This window comes from Pezoporus occidentalis, unplaced genomic scaffold (assembly GCF_034315485.1).
Source record: "Pezoporus occidentalis ecotype Australia unplaced genomic scaffold, CSIRO_AGI_Poc_V1 ctg8, whole genome shotgun sequence".
Classification (NCBI taxonomy): domain Eukaryota; kingdom Metazoa; phylum Chordata; class Aves; order Psittaciformes; family Psittacidae; genus Pezoporus; species Pezoporus occidentalis.
Genome location: NW_026916158.1, coordinates 3006545 through 3025691, shown reverse-complemented (window position 1 = coordinate 3025691; position 19147 = coordinate 3006545). Strand labels below are relative to the sequence as shown.

At 40.5% G+C, this 19147-nt stretch overlaps 1 protein-coding gene across 1 annotated transcript in view; it reads left to right on the top strand.

The window, feature by feature from the left end:
• The window catches only part of LOC134155748 (zonadhesin-like), a 53369-nt gene that overhangs the window by 29168 nt on the left and 5054 nt on the right, over positions 1–19147 (top strand). Inside the window, exons 34-53 of the mRNA XM_062603223.1 lie at positions 1855–1935; positions 2231–2311; positions 2606–2686; positions 2986–3066; positions 4824–5071; positions 5345–5522; positions 7036–7144; positions 7624–7715; positions 8337–8513; positions 9228–9430; positions 9734–9878; positions 10614–10855; positions 11485–11649; positions 12097–12221; positions 12942–13210; positions 14418–14626; positions 15093–15234; positions 15902–16152; positions 16767–16896; positions 17938–18106. Coding sequence (XP_062459207.1) covers positions 1855–1935; positions 2231–2311; positions 2606–2686; positions 2986–3066; positions 4824–5071; positions 5345–5522; positions 7036–7144; positions 7624–7715; positions 8337–8513; positions 9228–9430; positions 9734–9878; positions 10614–10855; positions 11485–11649; positions 12097–12221; positions 12942–13210; positions 14418–14626; positions 15093–15234; positions 15902–16152; positions 16767–16896; positions 17938–18106 — 3178 coding nt within the window. The remainder of the gene's footprint in view (positions 1–1854; positions 1936–2230; positions 2312–2605; positions 2687–2985; positions 3067–4823; positions 5072–5344; positions 5523–7035; positions 7145–7623; positions 7716–8336; positions 8514–9227; positions 9431–9733; positions 9879–10613; positions 10856–11484; positions 11650–12096; positions 12222–12941; positions 13211–14417; positions 14627–15092; positions 15235–15901; positions 16153–16766; positions 16897–17937; positions 18107–19147) is intronic.

Below are 19147 nucleotides of genomic sequence, written 5' to 3'. Positions count from 1 at the left end.
ATTCCTCCCAAGTGGCCAGCCCCTCCTTCCATGACCTGTAAACTCTCCTCTTCCACTTGAGCATACCCAGCAATTCCCTATTTAGCCACGCAGGTCTCTTGGCCCTCTTCCTTGACTTCCTACGTGTCGGGATGCTCCGATCTTGAGCACGGAAAAAGCAGTCCTTGAATGTCAACCATCTTGGGCCCCTTTACCTTCAATCAGCCTTGCCCATGGGATTTCCCCTAGCAATTGCTTGAAAAGGCCAAAGTTTGCCCTGCTAAAGTCCAGGGTTGCAATTCTACTTGGTATTCTCCTAGTCTTACCACACAAGATCCTGAACTCCACCATCTCGTGGTCTCTGCAACCAAGGCAGCCCTCAACCCTTACTGCTTCAACCAGATCCTCCTTGTTAGTGAGGATGAGATCCAGCAGCGCTCCTCTCCTGGTCGGCTCATCCACCATTTGCAGGAGGAAGTCATCATCCATACACTGGAGGAACCTCCTGGACTGCGGCTGGGTTGCCGAGTGGTCCTTCCAGCAAACATCAGGGAAGTTAAAATCCCCCACGACGACCACGGCCTGTGACTGTGAGGCCGCTCTCAGCTGCCTGTAGAAGGCCTCGTCAACTTCCTCACCCTGATCCGGTGGTCTGTAACAGACACCTACAACAGTATCGCCCCTGCCAGCCTGCCCCTTAATTCTCCCCCACAGACTCTCAACTTGCTCGTCATCTGTCCCTGGACAGAACTCGGTGCATTGTAGCTGCTCCCGCACATAAAGAGCAACCCCACCACCCCTCCTGGCTGGCCTGTCTTTCCTGAAAAGGACATAGCCCTCCATGACTATATTCCAGTCATGTGAGCTGTCCCACCACGTCTCTGTAATTGCCACCAGATCATAGTCTCCTGACTTAACACAGGTTTCCAACTCCTCCTGCTTATTTCCCATGCTGCGCGCATTGGTGTACAGACATTTCAGGGAGCGAGCTGAGCACACCGATTTCACCCTAGGATTATAGGAGGCCTCCCAGTCTTCATCAATTCTGGAGTGCTGTCCCACTGGGGCAAGCCCAGCTACAACCCCATCCCCCTTCGAATCTAGTTTAAAGCTCTCCAAATGAGCCCTGCTATTTCGTGCCCCAGCATCCTTTTGCCTCTGTGAGATAAACCTTCCCCACTTGTCATTGTCCAGACTGTGCCCTATAAAACCAGCTGTTATCAAAGAATCCAAAGCCCTGCCTGTAGCACCAGTCTCGAAGCCAATCGTTTATGGACTGAATCTTCCCATTCCTTCCCACATCATCAGTGGAAGATGGAAGGAGTGAGGAGAAGATCGCTTGAGCCCCAGACTCTTTCACCATCTGCCCCAAGGCCCTGTAGTCTTTCTTCATCCCCCTCAGACTGCAGGAAGCAGCTTCCCCCTCACCTGTCTGGAAGACCAGCAGTGGGTAGTAGCCTGTCGGGTGCACCAGGATGGGGAGTGCCCTGGTGATATCCCTGATCCGGGCTCCAGGCAGACTACACACTTCCCTATGATGAGGGTCAACTCTGCATATCGGGCCCTCTGTTCCTCTCAGAAGGGAATCCCCTACTACAATGACCCTTCTTTCTTTCTTAACAGAGGCAGTCTTGAGGTGCAAAGTCGACCCCCTTTTCCTATGTGGCCTTGTGGGCTGGCCCTGCCCCACATTCTCACCTACCTCTCCTTCAAGATCCAGGGCCTCGAACCTATTACTATAGTTTTCATGGAGGACTCACTGGGTGATCCCTGTTCTGCACCTCTCTGGTCATGGTGTTGGTGTCTGGAAAAGGTCTTGCTTGCAACAAAACTCCCATATTGGTGCACCTCTCCTCTACCTTTCTCTTGTTCTAGGTCCATCCACCGGAGAACCTGGGACTGCCTTGCCAAGCACAACACAACCTCCTCATACACCAGGACCCACACCAAGCTCAGGTATTGCCATGTCCTGTCCCTGTCTTCTACTGCTTGTGGCAAGTGTTCAGCTGTCTTTGACTCTCATGACCAAGGCATGAATTTCTGTAGTCAATGCACTATATGTCTCCTGCTATATCCATAAATGTTGGTGGGAGAGCACTTGAGTCCTGAGGAGTTTTTCTGAGGATTCGTTGTGGAATTCCTGTCCTGCGTCTCTCTGGTCATGGTGTTGGGTGTTTGGGAAGGTTGGTCAGCTTCCTGGAGCAATACTCTTATGTCAGTGCTGGTATCCTCTAATTCTCTCTTCTGCTAGGTCCATCCACCGGAGAACCTGGGACTGCCTTGCCTAGAACAACACAGCCTCCTCATACATCAAGACCCACACCAAGCTCAGGTACTGCCACATCCCGTCTCTGTCTTCTGCTGCTTGTGGCAAGTGTTCGGTTGTCTTTATTTAAGCCTCAAGACTCGGGGATGAAGTGATTGTAGTGAAGGAGCTGCGTGTCTCTTTCTGTCACTCATCTATGCTAGTGGGAGGACTTTCAAGTACTGTAGTTTTCATGGAGGACTTACTGGGCGATCCCTGTTCTGCACCTCTCTGGTCATGGTGTTGGTGTTTGGAAAAGGTCTTGCTTGCAACAAAACTCCCATATTGGTGCACCTCTCCTCTACCTTTCTCTTGTTCTAGGTCCATCCACTGGAGAACCTGGGACTGCCTTGCCAAGCACAACACAACCTCCTCATACACCAAGACCCACACCAAGCTCAGGTATTGCCATGTCCTGTCCCTGTCTTCTACTGCTTGTGGCAAGTGTTCAGTTGTCTGTCTTTGGCTCTCATGGCCAAGGCATGAATTTCTGTAGTCAATGCACTATATGTCGCCTGCTATATCCATAAATGTTGGTGGGAGAGCACTTGAGTCCTGAGGAGTTTTTCTGAGGATTCACTGTGGAATTCCTGTCCTGTGTCATTCTTGTCATGGTGTTGGGTGTTTGGGAAGGTTGGTCAGCTTCCTGGAGCAATACTCTCATGTCAGTGCTGGTATCCTCTAATTCTCTCTTCTGCTAGGTCCATCCCCCGGAGAACCTGGGACTGCCTTGCCTAGCACAACACAACCTCCTCATGCATCAAGACCCACACCAAGCTCAGGTACTGCCACATCCTGCCTCTGTCTTCTACTGCTTGTAGGAAGCATTCAGTTGTCTGTCTTTGAGTCACACGGCTAAGATATAAGGATTCTGTAGTGAACTGGCTGCATACCTTTGTTTATATCCCGACAGTATTTGTTGGAGAGCGCCTAAGTCCTTTAGTTTTTTCTGAGGAGACACTGGAATCACAGTCCTGGGCCTCTCTGGATATGGTGTTAGTGTATTTGGGAGAGTTGGGCCAGCTTTCTGAATTAAAATTCACATGTTGGTCCACATGTCCACTAACTCTCTCTTGAGTCCACACATGCCATCCCCACCAAGACCCACAGCAAGCTCAGGTACTCATCTCTTCTCCGTTCTCTTTTTGCCTGTCAGAATTTCTCTGTGTTTCTGATCCTTTTTCCTCAGCCAGGTGACACAGTTTTTATAGTGGAGGGTCAGAGCTTTTTCTTGCTCACCCAATATTCACTGGTGGGACAGTGCTTCAGTGTGGGATCTTCTCTGAGTAATGACAGTGTAACTCCTGCCGTTTGTCCCTTTTGCCACAGTTTTGGGGTTTTTGGTAACAGTAGACCAACTGCTTGATTGTTATCTCCCATACCCTTTATTGACATTTACATAAATATATAAAGTATCCTGTTCTATGGCAAGTTTTCAAGTGTTATACAGTTTATTGTTTGTAGGATTTTAGTTATACAGTTATTATTCGTAGTATTTTGATATTTAATTTAGTTTCCCATTTTTTTTTAATATAAACTTATTATTCTGTCCTCAAAAAGACTGAGTTGTGATTATTGTAGTTTTAATGCTTAGGAAACACTATATTTCAGTTCAGGTAAGTTTTAACTGCTTCTTTCTCCAATTTTAAGCACTAATTCTTCTACATATGTTGGCTCGTTAAGTACAAGAGGCTGCCAGCTCATCTCATCAGTTTGGATGTCTTCTGCATTTTTTATTTTTTTCTAAATAATGTTTATGTATATAATTCCTGGAGTTTTAATAGTTTATATGTAAGTGGTTAAGGTTGACATGTAGACACAACCTTAAGTGTAGCTACTTTTGTAATGTGCCATTGAAAATCAGAGAAGGATGGACCTATCTTCATTATTTTTTGTTGTGGTTAATAATCATCATAATGCACCTGCAAACTCAACTCTGCTAAGATTTGATGGGAGGATTTTTTTGTTGAAAATGGGAATTTCTTATTAGCACTCAAAACCTTACTCAGATCACACATATGCACGCTGTGTACCTCTATTTGCACATATTATCTCTGGCTAGTTAATTTTGATATTTTTAAAAAGTATGTCTGCAGTGTTCAAGAGGAATTCCATAACTGATGCAAGTACAGAACCCCAGACAGCTGGTAGCGCACCAGTCTATTCTGGCTAACGAACCCTGCACATTTTTTTGATTACATTCTTATTTATTCAGAAATAACCTTTCAGACATGGACATTAAAAACTCATTGCTCCACTTTATATAATGATGTCTTAATAATGATGCTTTTCTTGATATCAAGGCTTTCTGCTTTTATTTCACCCTCAGACTCCCACACAGATTTCTGATACTCAAGAGTACAGATTCTTTATTGGTTCAAAGATAGGAGACTGTACTGGGCTTTGGTATGTTTTTGACTGATGCCATCACTGTTTATATCTAAGCAGCAATTACAAAGTGAAGCAAACAAAGTGGGAACAAAGCAACTACGGAAGTCTGGTAGAGATTCAGAGGGAATTTGTCTTTCTTTCTTCCCAGGCCGTGCTTTCTGCAGTGCCTCTGGGGATCCACATTATAACACTTTTGACCACAGAGTTCATAATTTCATGGGAAATTGCACTTACACCCTCTCCAAAGTGTGCAACATCTCTGAGGGGCTTCCATACTTTGATGTATCCACAACGAATGAACACAGAGGAGCCAACACCAAAGTCTCTTATGTGAAGTCAGTGCAAGTGGAAGTCTATGGCAACCATATATCTTTGCTGAAAACCAGGAAAGTGAATGTAAGAGAATAGTTATTTAAAAGACATGTATCTTTTTAAGCTGTCATGCAGATAAATATTTTCTCTGTAGAGTTTACAGCAAACTTTCTCTTTTTATTAGTTAAATGTATCTCTTTTAGTGAGATGTCCAACAAATTTGCTCAGATGAAGTGTTGTTTAATTGCTTCCAGTTCCCTTGTGCACAAGATCATATATTCCTCTAATCTATTCTAGCTGCTGGAAGTTGTAGGAATATTAGCAGCTATACACTAACTTTTACAACTTGCTGTATAGGTGAATGGCAGCAGGATGAACCTGCCTGTATATATTGAAAAGAAGATCAGTATTCAAAGCACTGGTGGATATGTTCTCTTGGAAACTGACTTTGGACTGTGGGTGAGATATGATGGAAATCACTACGCAGAAATCTCTGTGCCTTCTGATTACAGTGGTCTGCTCTGTGGCCTCTGTGGTAAGTCATAGGCTTAGTCACTTTTTAGTGAGTTGTGGAGGCTGGTGATTGCTTAAACTTATTTTCTTATTATGTCATATTTTTTCTACACCCAACTGTTCCTTGCCAAGTGGACTAGAATTTACAGCAGGAAGAAAACATCAAGGAATTTTTAAGTTTCTAAGAACTCTTACTTACAAAATTCCTGTTAACGTGCTATCCATTTGGGATGTTGTGAGGTATATCTACAAATTACACTTTTAGCCAAATAAAAACCCTCACTTCAGTTCTACAGTTTAAATTCAGGAAGAGTAATGATTTACATGCATCTACTAAAGAACTCTGTGTTTTCCTGTTATTTACATTCTGATGTATTTGTCCTTTGTTGGCTCATTTCATTTGTGAATCATAAAAACTTGAGCCTGTTTCCACAGTAAAGAGAAATCTTCAGAATAGCTTACTGTCAACATCCTCAAGCTTTCCTGCTGCCGTTTTCCTGTGCAGTTTTAGGAGGTTTTTTTATAATCTGAATGATCGTGTTTATATGATCAAAGGCAAAAAAAGAAAAGCTGAATCAATAAAAGAAAAAGTAGACCACTAAAGCTTATTTTACCCATTTTTTTTTATTCCAGATAAAATATGCTGTGTCTACATTAAAACAAAGCAATGACAAGGATCCAATACAGATAAACCTGAGCTGACAGACTTGATGAATAAGAAAGAAAATTCATACTTTATTTCCAAAATTCAAATATCACCAAACATTAAATGCTATATATGATACAAAGCATAGAGGCCTTTTAGAGTCCTATGAGAAAGATCAGACAAAAAGGGCACAATCTGATGTGTTCTGTAAGAAATTCTGTTGCAATAGGATACCAAAGTAAATAAGTCACAGGTGACTTATATAGCTAATGAGAGTAGGAGCTTGATGGAATTAGTAGTGATCGATAATTTTTCCTCAGCAGCATTGCTAATGCCTGAACCTGAGCAGAGTTAGTTGCAACAACAGTCTGAAATCCAGGTGATTTTCAGGATGGAAATGGGACTGTAGAAATTACAAGAGTGGTTTGTCTTGTCAGTTTCTGATTATTCTTTGATTTGGATCATCTGAAATTTCCTACTTCAGTTATTTCTCCGTGAGTTTTTCACACTTTCAATTCAGGAAATCTACCTAAGTATGTAATGGTGCAAAATACACCATTTGGATTTTAGTCCAGCATTCTACACATAGGATCCAAGGAAATGAGTTGTTTTTTGGGTTTTTTTAGCTAAGCAATTTTTTCTTGTATGCAACATAACCTAGTTACAAAAGAACTTACAGACTACTTGCTTCAAGTCCACAAGTCTCTGAACAGCAGCTCGTCAGTGGTCAAAGTCTAAAACACAACTGAGCTCTTATTTTGCATATACACAGTGATGTTGCATATATACTCTCCCTAGTTTATTGTAGTTTATATTACAGCCTGAAACCTAGGTTTGTTGTACAGGTGAGAACTTCATGTGTCCCATAAATCTCTTTTTACCCTCACAGGTAATTATAATGGTGATCCAAATGATGACAACAGAAAGCCCAATGGTGACATTGCAAGTGGTTCCACTGATCTTGGACAAAGCTGGCTTGTGCCTGAGAATAACACCATGTATGTATATTAATTTAATCACGTGTCATTTGCTAATCAAACGTTATAAATCCAAACATCCCTCCACTCACTGGCTTTGTCACCCAGTACCATTATACATCTTTCAGCTGCCCATTAGAAGTCAGGACATGCTCCTTTACATTAAAGAGGGAATGAGGATTTGTGTCCTTTGAGTCTTGTTTTTCCAAGCAAGAACTGTCTGCTGAATGTGAAGGGGGATGGGACTTCAGTCCAGTTCCCTGACTAGAAACCATAACTAGCTGGATCCCATGGGCTCTTTTTGCAGCTAAGAATAAGCCTTTGAATAGCCCAGAAAGCATACAAAAAGGATTCAATTCAGTGTTAAGGCTGACATCAGTGAGCCTTGTGACTGTAATAAAATGCACTCTGTTGTGCAGGGTTGTCATGTGTCAATCTTCCACTTCCAAATCTGATGGTAAGAGATGTAAGACACGTTTGATTTTGCTTGTTTTCCCTAGATGCTCCAGTGGAACAAACCAGCAGTGTGATCCTGTGCTGGAGAGTGAAGCAAAGAAGAACACAGCATGTGGCATGATCACAGACCCAACAGGTAGTATGTTGGTAGTTCTCTGTGAGCCATGTCATGGGTCACTGTATAGCTTGTGTTGCCTTCTTTCTATAGTCCATTGTTCTGAGCTTGTATTAAACATATAAAACCTTCAGTGTGAATGGCCAACATAAAACTCATAGGTACTTGGTCAAGATATGTCAACCATTTGGACAGTGCTAGTGTGTCAATGAAGATTATCTGAGCATCTGTGTAGGGAGCCATAGCTGCTCTTTGCTTTATAATGACTTGCACTCTGCTTGATAAGAGAAACAGTTTAGAGAGCACTGTAATTGCATATATTTCAGATACTTTATCTGAAATACTGTACATGATCCCTGCATTGGACAGCCCCTGAAGTTGTTTAGAATAAGTGGCTTTCCTAGCTAACAACTCCTAATTTATATAAGCTATCTTCTATCAACCATGCAAAAAGAAGAAAACCTGATCTGGAGGGCCAAGTCTTATTGTGCATGCTCCATTTCAAGTGTTGGTTTAACTTAGTAAATAAAATTAGCCTGGAGCACTCACAATACATTTACTGTGACAGAAAATAGATGGTGTTGGTGATCTAGTAATTCCACTTTTGTTTTTTTATCCTTCTGTGTATCTTGATTTACACAGGAATCTTCAAGGACTGTCATTCCAGAGTGCTTCCAGATAATTTCTTTGACAACTGTGTTTATGACATGTGTTTCACTGATGGACAGGCAACATCCTTATGCTATGGACTGCAGGCCTATGCTGAGTCATGTATCAATGCTGGGATATGCATAGAGTGGAGGAATGCTACACTTTGCCGTGAGTGTTTTGACTTATAAAGATCTATTCCGGATTAAAACATCAAAAGTATGCACATTTTCTCTACCTTTTCATACATGTTATTTCATTTTATGTAATGTTTTGAGTATAACCTTTTGCCATATCTTAAGCCTGCTTCATTTCATTCCAGCATTTGTATAAAAGCCTAATTTTCAAGAACATTTGGATATGCAGGTCTAATCCTGAAAGTTTTAATAATTTAGTAACAGCTTTTTGGAAAAGTTTGATTACCTTCAACTATCTCATGTGAGCTTCTGCATTGGGGAAATAACTGTTGCTTTGCTCCACTGAGAATCTACCATCCTCAGTGTAAGCAGAGCTGGTAGTCCTCCATGCACAAATGCTTATAGATGGCTTTTGGTTAAAAAGCTACTTTAATAAGAAAACTTGAGAAAGAGCTGTTTCTAGGAAGTTTACAAGTATTTCTCTATAAAGCAAAGAAATCAAGTATTCTCACTTATCTCCCAATTAATTTTCTTCAGAATGACCTTTTGAGGAATTTCATATAATGAACTCTTATTTCTCAGAATAAAGCTTTCCAGCAAGAAAATCCTTTGTATGAAGCACTTTCCAGTATCAGACTTTCTAGCAGCAATTTTAAATATTTTCAGTAGCAAACCGTGTGAGCGTCAGGAAAACCTTTATCATTATTTTGCCCTTTTGAGTGATCTTACCTTTTCTTTTTCTCTCTAGCAATGTCCTGTTCTGGAGGCAGCATCTACAAGAGCTGTGGTACTAGGTGTCCCTCTACCTGTTTGAACATCTCAGCAGCTGATTCATGCAGTTCCTTGCCAGTGGAAGGTTGCTTCTGTAAGGAAGGCTATGTTTTGAGTGGAGACAAATGTGTGCCAGAAAACAGCTGCGGTTGTGTTGATGAAAAAAACCGGTATCATCAGGCAAGTTAATTCAGACACTTAAAGCGAAAAAAAACCACCAAACCCAGCAAACAGGGGATCTCATTCTTTATCACCATGAGAGTAAATAATATTAATAACACTAACACTATTATTATTTATGCCATTAATAGCAGCAAATAGACTCATTTTCCCAGCCTTCTTGATCTGTGAGCTGTGTAATACAATTGCCCAAATCCATCATATATCATGCACATTCAAATACTAATAATTTGACTGTCCCTTATGGTATTACCTTCCAATCTATTTTATAGTATATTCTTCTACATTCTTTTTTTCACTCAGCTGGATGAAAGCTGGTTTACCAGTTATCCCTGCACTGAACGCTGCACCTGCAAGGCTAATAACACCATCAAATGCACATCCTGGGAGTGTGGAGTCCAAGAGGAATGCAGTATTCAGGATGGAGTACTGGGATGTCATTCCAATGGTAAGTCCTGCCTAAAAACAGTTCTCAGTTCTAGCTTTATTGTAAATATCTTTATATATGGGATTGCAAAGAAATCTCAAATGACTGGTGCCAGTGCTAAAAGAAGAAAAGATATGATGAACTTTCTTGCAAGCATAGATACCCTTCTGTTGTAGTGGATATCAGCAAAAACTGATGCTACCCAAAAGCCTGCAAGGTCACCTGGGGTCTTTTTGTCTTGATAATTCAAATTCAAGCCCTACATCATGAGTAACCATTATTACAAGCTGTAAATTTGTGAATTATTGAGAACTGCATTTCTGAGAGTCTGGGTAATGGCAAATGCATTAAGCATTGATATATATGTAAATGAAAAAATATTTACTTTTAGATCTACACCTGTATGTATTTTTATATAGCTATGTAGAAAAACTCTGTATTAATCTCAACAACTATAAATCATAGCTACAACATATAGGAATATATATAATATTGTAATATATATAGAAATATAGAAATGTGTAAAGAGGTTCATTTGCTGCCAAATAGCCAGTTTGCCATAATTTGTGAATTTAATTTAGGAGACACTTTCTGGAAATTTCCAAATAGGCATGAACCTGAGATAGATACCTCTGTGAAGGTTTGCCCACACAATGATGATAAGGATTAGGTTGTTGCACTAATGGTTGCACTTTGGTTAGCTGAATCCAAGGTGAAATCCAGTCCAAAGTTCTTAGATATTTTTTTCACCTTCAGGCCAAGCAACATGTCAAGTGGCAGGAGATCCCCACTATTTCACTTTTGATGGAATGATGTACACTTTTGTGGGTACCTGCACCTACACCTTGGTTGAAGTTGTCAACACCAACAGTGTTATTCCTATAACCATCCTTGGCAAGAATGAAGACAGAGGACTAAGAGGGGCCACATACCTGAAAGAAGTCTACATAGATGTGTATGGTGTACGAATCACCCTTCAGAAAAACCAAGGAATCCTGGTAAGTGGTGATGCTCTTTATTCTGGCAAGAAGTAGGTTAAGATTAGCTCACTACAGTAGCTGTAGGACAGCTATGTTTCCTAAGGAATATGTACATGTGGGCACCTCCATTAACTGGGTATTACAAGGAAACATAATTTCTCACTAGTTCCCAAGGCTTCTGTTTGGGGTTTACTGTTCTACTGGGCATATCTTGGAGACAGAGCCCAGAGCCTCCAGACTGCAAAACTGCTGCCTGAACTAAAGAATGGGGCTTCCCACTTCAGTAGCTTTTGTCAATAGCTAGCTAACAAGAGCAGAGCAAAAGAGAGTCATACTGTAGTGGTCTAGCATAGCATGAGAATCTATGGCACTACCAGAGCAGGGAATCCACCCTATGGGCAGGTAAGAACTTGCTCACTACCAAGGATCTTTCCAGCTCTCTGTTAAAGGCACAGGCTGAATCCCATCCAGCTCTCCTCAGCTAAAAAGCTCATTCCTGCAACCCATAGTTGGAATATGCAATGGTGGAAGTGTAAAAGAGGTAAAATTGTCATTGAGGATTCTTCAGCACTTCAAGGAATATAGACTGTAAGCAGAAAAGCTTTCGTGGAAGAATGTCCATACTGACAAATGACATGTTTCTCCAGCTGAACAATGAGAGAGTCTACACTCCATTGGAGAACCGGTTGCAAGGCGTGTCCATTGGAAATGTTGGCAGATTTATAGTAGTGGAAACTGACTTTGGTGTGATAGTAAAATATGATGGCAATCACTACCTGGAAATCACTCTCCCACAGTCTTATTTCTCAAAGGTAAGATTTAGTATGTAAACATGTGGGAGTGTTTCAAAACTCCTGCTTTGTACATTTACTTCTGATTTCTTTTATTTCTGTGTTTTGCTGTTGCGTCTTTCTTTGTAGCTGTATTGTGACATGTTATTTTTTTTCCTTTCTATTTTTTTTTTCTCTTCACAACAATGTCCTTGAGTTCCAAAAGGATAGTGAAAGAAAACAGCTGGGCTAGGGGAATGCATCTAGTTTCTAGAATTAAACACCTTGAAAGCTTAGGGAACCACAGATTTACTGCAGTTTCTATTTTATTTCTTCATGGGTGTGATCAGACATCATGCAATGTCTGGTATAAGATTGGGTGTTGGTGGTGATTTGGTCATATCATTTCATAGGCAATGAGCAAGAAGTTCTTGGGGAAGCTGATGAAGAACAGATTGTGCCTAGACTATGGTTCTTTTTCATTTGCAGGTACATGGCATGTGTGGTAATTTCAATGATAATCGTGAAGATGATCTGTCCTTGCCCAATGGTACACTCGTCAGTGTCCCACAGTTTGGAAATAGCTGGGAAGTGGAGGAAGACAGTGATGAAGGGTAAATGTAACTTCTTTTCATACTTTCTATCTTTGAGAAAGTATCCTTTCAATTGTTTTGACTATTTGCTACTTTGTAACATCTGAGTAGCATATATGAGACTTTTCTTGAATGTGAAGCTCAAAGCCATACCACAGGAAAACACTGCACAGGCCAGAGGGTAGCCACAGACTTTCTGTTCATCTACATACACACTCGGGGAATTAGGCTCTGGGGCAGTCCAAAGTGTGGACATAGCCTCTGGCTTACACTGAAAACACCTAAAGCAGGAAGACGGTGTTGAGGAACAGTAAGGCCTGGCTGCTGCCAGGGACAGGGAGACAAGTATGATAAAATGACCAAGAGAATGGTGGCTTCACCAGCCAGGGCCCATCCTACACCATGCAAGCAAGGCAGGCCCAAGAGTGGAAGTCAGGGTTGGCCAAGAGTCCATATCACTACCCAAGCTGGCAGTGACAAAATGGTCTGAGGTCCGAGGTCAAGCTGGGAAGTCAATCCTCTAGTTAGGGTCAAGTTCAATGAGAGTAATGAAGGTTAGACACAGCATGGTGATTGCCAGGCAGATCTACTTCCACCTGATCTTTCACTCATAGATAGAAAGACTGAAGTATCTAGCTTTGTTTGTTTAATACATTTCAGTAGAAACAAATTTTTCAGTTTCAGTCTCAATCTTATATGTCTTTGAAACTGTAATGTAGCTATGTCTGTGCTTTCATGCAGTTGTTTATCAGACTTAAGAGAAGATGATGTTCCTCCTTGCATTTCTGAGAGTAAACCAGTCCTTGAAAGCCAGTGCAATGTCCTAAAATCAGACAATTTCAAAGCATGTCACGATCTAGTCAAGCCTGAAGACTTCATACAGATCTGCATCTATGACATGTGCCAGTATGATGGCATGAAGTCTGCCCTCTGTGACATAGTTCAAGCCTATGTAGACACCTGCAGCAATCATGGAATCACCATTAAATGGAGGAATAGCACGTTCTGTCGTAAGTGCACAAGCAAGTGAAAAAATGAAACTTGGATGGTTAATAGCATGAAAACAAACTAGTTGGATTAGGTGAAGAAGTTATGTAAAAGAAAATGAAACTCCAATTCTTACAAAACGTAATTTTATTATTATGATTTTATGGCTTCATTGTTGCACTGAATTGTGTTCAGGCTGAGCTAAACCCAGTGGTAACTCAGGACTAGACAACTTATGCATAGTAATGTGGAGTTAGAATGGCTTTAGAAGGCAAATGAGATATTGCAATAAACCTAAAATGGAGCAATAATGTAACCAGAAGCAAACCAAAACAGTGGAATACTGTGTTTTCACGCAGGGCTTGATGCCACTCACTGTGTTTTAAATGAAAATGGCAATTTGGCTCTGCTTAGTAAGGGCCACGTTCTTGGATGAATTTCCAGTGTATGTGCCTCACTCTGTGCATTCAACAAAGCTACAAACAAATGATATAAAAATTATTAAAGATTGCACTATTGGTTTCTTTCTTTTTTTTTTCTCTTAGTTTGTTGGTTTGTTTTTTTCACAATTTAGTGGGTTTCCTTTTGTTGTGGGTTTGTTTTTTTTTTTGTGGAATTAGTTACCACATGTTATAGAGGACAAAACAACTGCTTAGAAAACAAGCCAGATGAAGGTTTAACAGTTCCATTAGAAATACCTAGTTTCTTCCTTGCCAAAAGTGGGGGAAAATACTGGACAAAAGAACCATTTTTCCTGCTGCCCTGTTTCTTGAACTGTTTCTTGAAGATGAATCTTCAGTCTGATGATGTTTATCTGTTGTTCTTGCATGTGTTTATGACTGTGGTTAAGCTAGATATACACCTGGTTTGCATCAGTGGAGGGTTAAGGAATTTGCCCTAAAGATTCTAATTTCTAGCAGTGCCCAAAAAAGCATTTACAGCTGAACTGGAATACTGAATCTGAATGATCTAGTGCCAGTTGCCACCACTTCAGGCATACCTGTAATAGAACTGAAATCAGCAGCTCCAGAGAGGGTTCTTTACTTGGTCTTTGTTTTAAATAAAATATAAAAAATCAGAACTGGTTGATGATCAAAATCAGCTATTAAAAGGCAATTCTATACTACCATTTTAAAGGCCAAGTTGTAGCTTTTGGTCAGGCACACATGTCTGCAGTGTGCTTTTAAAACATATTTCATAACTCTGGTTCTATTCTCTTCGCCCACACAGCATTGCCCTGTCCATCCCACAGCCATTACACAGACTGTGTCTCCCTGTGCCCATCAACATGCAACGACATTTTTGCTTCTTCCCTTTGTGAGAAGACAGAAGAGTGCACAGAGGGCTGTGAATGTGATGATAACTATGTACTCAGTAGTGGCAAGTGTGTACCTCTGAGCAATTGTGGCTGCAGGGATGATGACGACAATTACTACACTGTAAGTAGTTTGTCTGAGGAGCAAATCTCTGGCTGCAAAACTTGTAGAAAGTTAGTCTCCTGCCCATCTGAATATGAGACAGAAATTTTCAGGGTCTGCATCTTAAATACCTTTAATTTGATTAGTAAAAGCTGCAGGCTCAAGTACTAGGAGATGCAGGAGCTTGGTACTTTGCACCTGAAGACAAAATTGAGGCATATTTGAAACTAGTCAATTGACCAGAGTTATTCAGGCAGTCTGTCCTAGTCCTATTTTGTGTTCAAATTTTCATGTCAAAGACAATAAGATAAATGGACTGGCATTCCCCCTCCCAGGCTTTTGGTGAAAGTACACCTGGGTTGAGCCATTATGGAATCACCAACTGGGCAGGCTGCACCTAGCCAGCCCCCACATCCTTTGCTATTAAACTTCTATTGCGTTGCAAAGCTGAGCACCTTAACATATAATTCACACAACTTGTGTCCAGGCTGGGGAGACCTGGATAACTCCACACTGCACCAAAAGATGCACATGTCAGAAGAATGGTGTCATTAGATGTGACAACTATAGCTGCGATTCTAAAGAAATCTGCGTGATCAAAAATGGAAAACACAAGTGCAACCCAACAGGTATGTGCAGACATGTCTTCACTTTGTGTTCCATGAGGGTTGGAGAAGGAGGAAGGATGTGGATGTCCATTCTTTCTTCTATGACACTTCCAGTCTTTTCCACAAGGAAAGAAGGCAGCTGACAGTGCTGCTAATGATACATGAACACAAAAAGGCCCCTGTTCTCAGAATAGAAAGTTCCAGTACAAGATAAAGAATTTGTAGAGTAATGTGAAACAGCAGTTTGAAAATTTACTTACATACAGAAATTTGACAGTTCAGTCTGACTAGTTTAATTTAAAAGATAAATAAATAAATATGGTTTGCACTGCATCTACCAAAACTCAGATATGTCTGTGAATGCTTTGGCAATGATACTGTTTTTAACATGGCATGTTGATTTGAGAAAAGAAAAAAATAAAGACAGAGCAGATCTGAATAGATAGGTAATAGGCAGTCAGTTGTTCAGTTGGCTTGCACTGCTTCTCAGCAGAGGAACAAGCTTCTCAGTCCATCTCTTCGCCTGAGTGCCCATTGCATAGGGTAATGCCTGAGCACCCATCTTTACTTTAAGAGGCCTGCATGCTAGCAGCAGTCATTTTTACCTGACTTATTTTAAACTGATCTATGCATAGGATCTAGCACATTCACATTCAGACTGGAGAGTAATGAAGTTCTGACCCTTTAGGTTTTGGGAAATGCCAGATCATGGGCGATCCACACTACGTCACCTTTGATGGTCTAGTGCACCACTTTCAAGGGAAATACACATATATTCTGGTTCAGACCATCCCTGACCTACCTGATACCCTGACGCAGTTCAGCATTGAAGGCATGAACTATCCTTTTCATCGAAGTCGACACATTACTAACCTGAAGGAGATTCTTGTCAATGTTTACAATCACACAGTGCGATTCAGGCAGAACAAGCAGCTTGTGGTAAGTCTCTCACTGATTGCAGAGTACAGAGTACAGAGAAAGACCTTCCCTTGGAGTAAAACACCTTTGAGTAATAAATGTCTGCTTTGAAGAATTTAAGTATCTAAGCAATCTGTATTATAACAGCAGTGCTATGACGTAATCACAAATGTGATTTTCAGTGTGTTGCATGTTTTTTTCTCTATAACTATGAAGGATACAATTCTCTTCAAATCAATGAATAAAAAGTGATTTAGGAATAAAGTGCCAAATATCCCAAGACCTACTGTGATGCCATACATATTTTTATCAGTGGTAGGAGAAAAAGATGTGTGAATTATGAAAGGAAAACTTCATTTCCTTTCTCTTTATTAATGTGTAAGAGTACACATAGCTCACATATAAATTAATAAAAATCTTTAAGGATGATATGAAAATACTGTGTCCAGATACTTTCCTCAATACGTGATTTTGTTAATTAAAAAAAAAAATCAAATACTAAAGTTTTTATCTGGTTAAATTATCTATTTATCATAAAACCAGAGGAGTGTTCACTTGTTGCATTGACCTGTACTGAAGAAAGATTTGAATTTGGCTTATATATTATGAATTTTTACTTATTCTTTCCCTGTTAGTTGGATGGTGTAAGAGTGATACCACCTGCTCATCCTCATGAAGGTATTCGTATATATCAGAGGACAACAAGAATTTACCTGGAAACAGATTTTGGCTTATACGTGAGCTTCGATGGCAATCAAAATGCAGGTAACTAAGCCAACATGCAGGAATATTTATGCACTGTCTCAAAAAATGTTATTTTTCCAAAGGAGGTCTAAACCCAGAGCAAAATTAGAAACCTTCAACCTTTGAGCCTATGGCCCTTTGTGATACGACCTTCCAGAAAATCAAAACAAAGTGTTTCCCAGGAACCAGAAAAAAAACCATAAAACTGGCATTTCTTTATCTGAATCCACCTCAACTTAGGAGAAATGAGATGTAGATTCATACTGTTCTACTTTATTTCATGTTAAGTAAGGCCTGAATGATAAAACTGACAGCAAATTACTTAAAAATTATGATTAGGATGATGGGATAAAGCCTGGATCTGCCCCGTGCCAATTTAAACCAGTCATAGGACTGAGGTCCTCAAGCTATACAGCATTTTTTTACATACTTCCCCTCAAACCTATTCCAGATAATGCCATTCTTTAATGATTCTCAATAGGACTCATGTCACGTATACACAACTCACTCATGTACGCTGAACACACATTACTACCTCCTCTGTTTAGAATTACTTCTGATTTACAACAGAATATAGCCCTGTTATTTCTGAGTGTATGGTGAAAGCACCAGGCCATTTACACATATGACCATCATTCCAAACCCTAAAATTCCAACTGCAGAAAGAAAAGGTCTGTTTTATAAGAATTTTGTTTCAAAATGAGCAAGGTCACTGTAACTGAAGGGCAAAATCTGGGTGCTGCATTCAGTTTGTTGCAAAGCAGTAAGCAGTATGCACTAAGAGCAATCAGGTAGTGATGTCATGTTGTATAACACCTTATTGGCTGCAAGAAATGACTTCATGATCCATGTTGCAGACTACAGAAACAGTCCTGTGAATACATATATGAAAACAGGTGTTTAGGGTTGTGCTCATATTTCTGAGGTCCATGTCATATTACCAACTCAAATCTAATCATGAAATGTTATACTTGGCTCTTCTTTCCACCTCTTCCATATGCTCAGAAGATCTCTGTGTAATGGCTTTTTTGTTTGTTTTTTTTTTGTTCTGAACTTCCATAGATATAAAGCTGGCCAACACCTACAGCAACAGAGTGGAAGGCTTGTGCGGTGACTTTGATGGAAGATATAAAAATGACTTCACAAAACCAGATGGTGTTTGGGTGAAGAACGTAAATACATTTGGTGAGAGCTGGAAAGTTCCCGTGACAAGAACAACCTCTCGCCTCAGGTACTTAACTTTCTACTTAATATCCACAGCAAGCACAGCCACTGGAAGTGAGTGAATTAAGCCACAGTTAATATCCAGGAATAACTACACTGTCTTATTTCTAGTCTTTCTTCATCTGGTCTGTGTGTGGGGACTCTTCCTGGTTAAAACTAGGGTGAACTATCAGTGCCCTTCTATTTAGCCAAAAGAGGCCTGAACTATCACTGCATTACTCCAATTCAGTATCCCTCTTTGGAGTCACAGCCGCTACAACTGCTAGGGCACAGGAATTCATAAGATCTTTGCCAAGCTCATGGTTCCTGGCAAAGATAAATACATCATGCTGTGCTGGATGGGCCAAGGGAGAGCAAATCCTGGTTCAGTGTCATCCCTCCCTTGGAACATGAAGGCAGCTTTGAAGTCCATCAAGATGAATTCACAATTCCTCCCAGAAGATGTTCTTGAAGAGTTTGATTTCCTTACATCTATGGCTATCCTATCTAGTGTTTTCTGCCAGTACACAAAAAGGACATTCTCTTGAGTATGAACGAGCATGATATTTGTGGCTAGACAAATTCTGTGCTAATTAGTCCATACAGAACATTGAAATAGGAGGGAAAGGAGTTTCTTTCCATCCTTCCTTTGAAAGACCTTTGGAAATTGCTTAGCCACTAACACAGGACTTTATCAGCAAGTAAATGTAATTGTATTAGCTGTTAGGATATAATCTGGCTGCAAAACTTGTTTGCCACAATAGTAGAAAGCAGTATGTAGGCTAATGTTCAGCATAAAGGGGCTCTGGAGGCTAATCCTATAGGAGAATTCTGGCACTTCAGGCATGCAGACAACTGCTCAGTGAAAATGAACATATGTCCAAGAAACAGTGACTTATACCAGCTGCACTATTCTGACTAATGTTCAAGTTTTATTAGATTGGATGAAGGAGGTATTGGATGAAGCCTGCGCCATGCAGAATTTCCAAAGAGATAATTACATATATCCCTTTTGATTTTAATATCCATAAATCTCTGATATGGTAGGAAGTGTTCTAGTACATCTTTG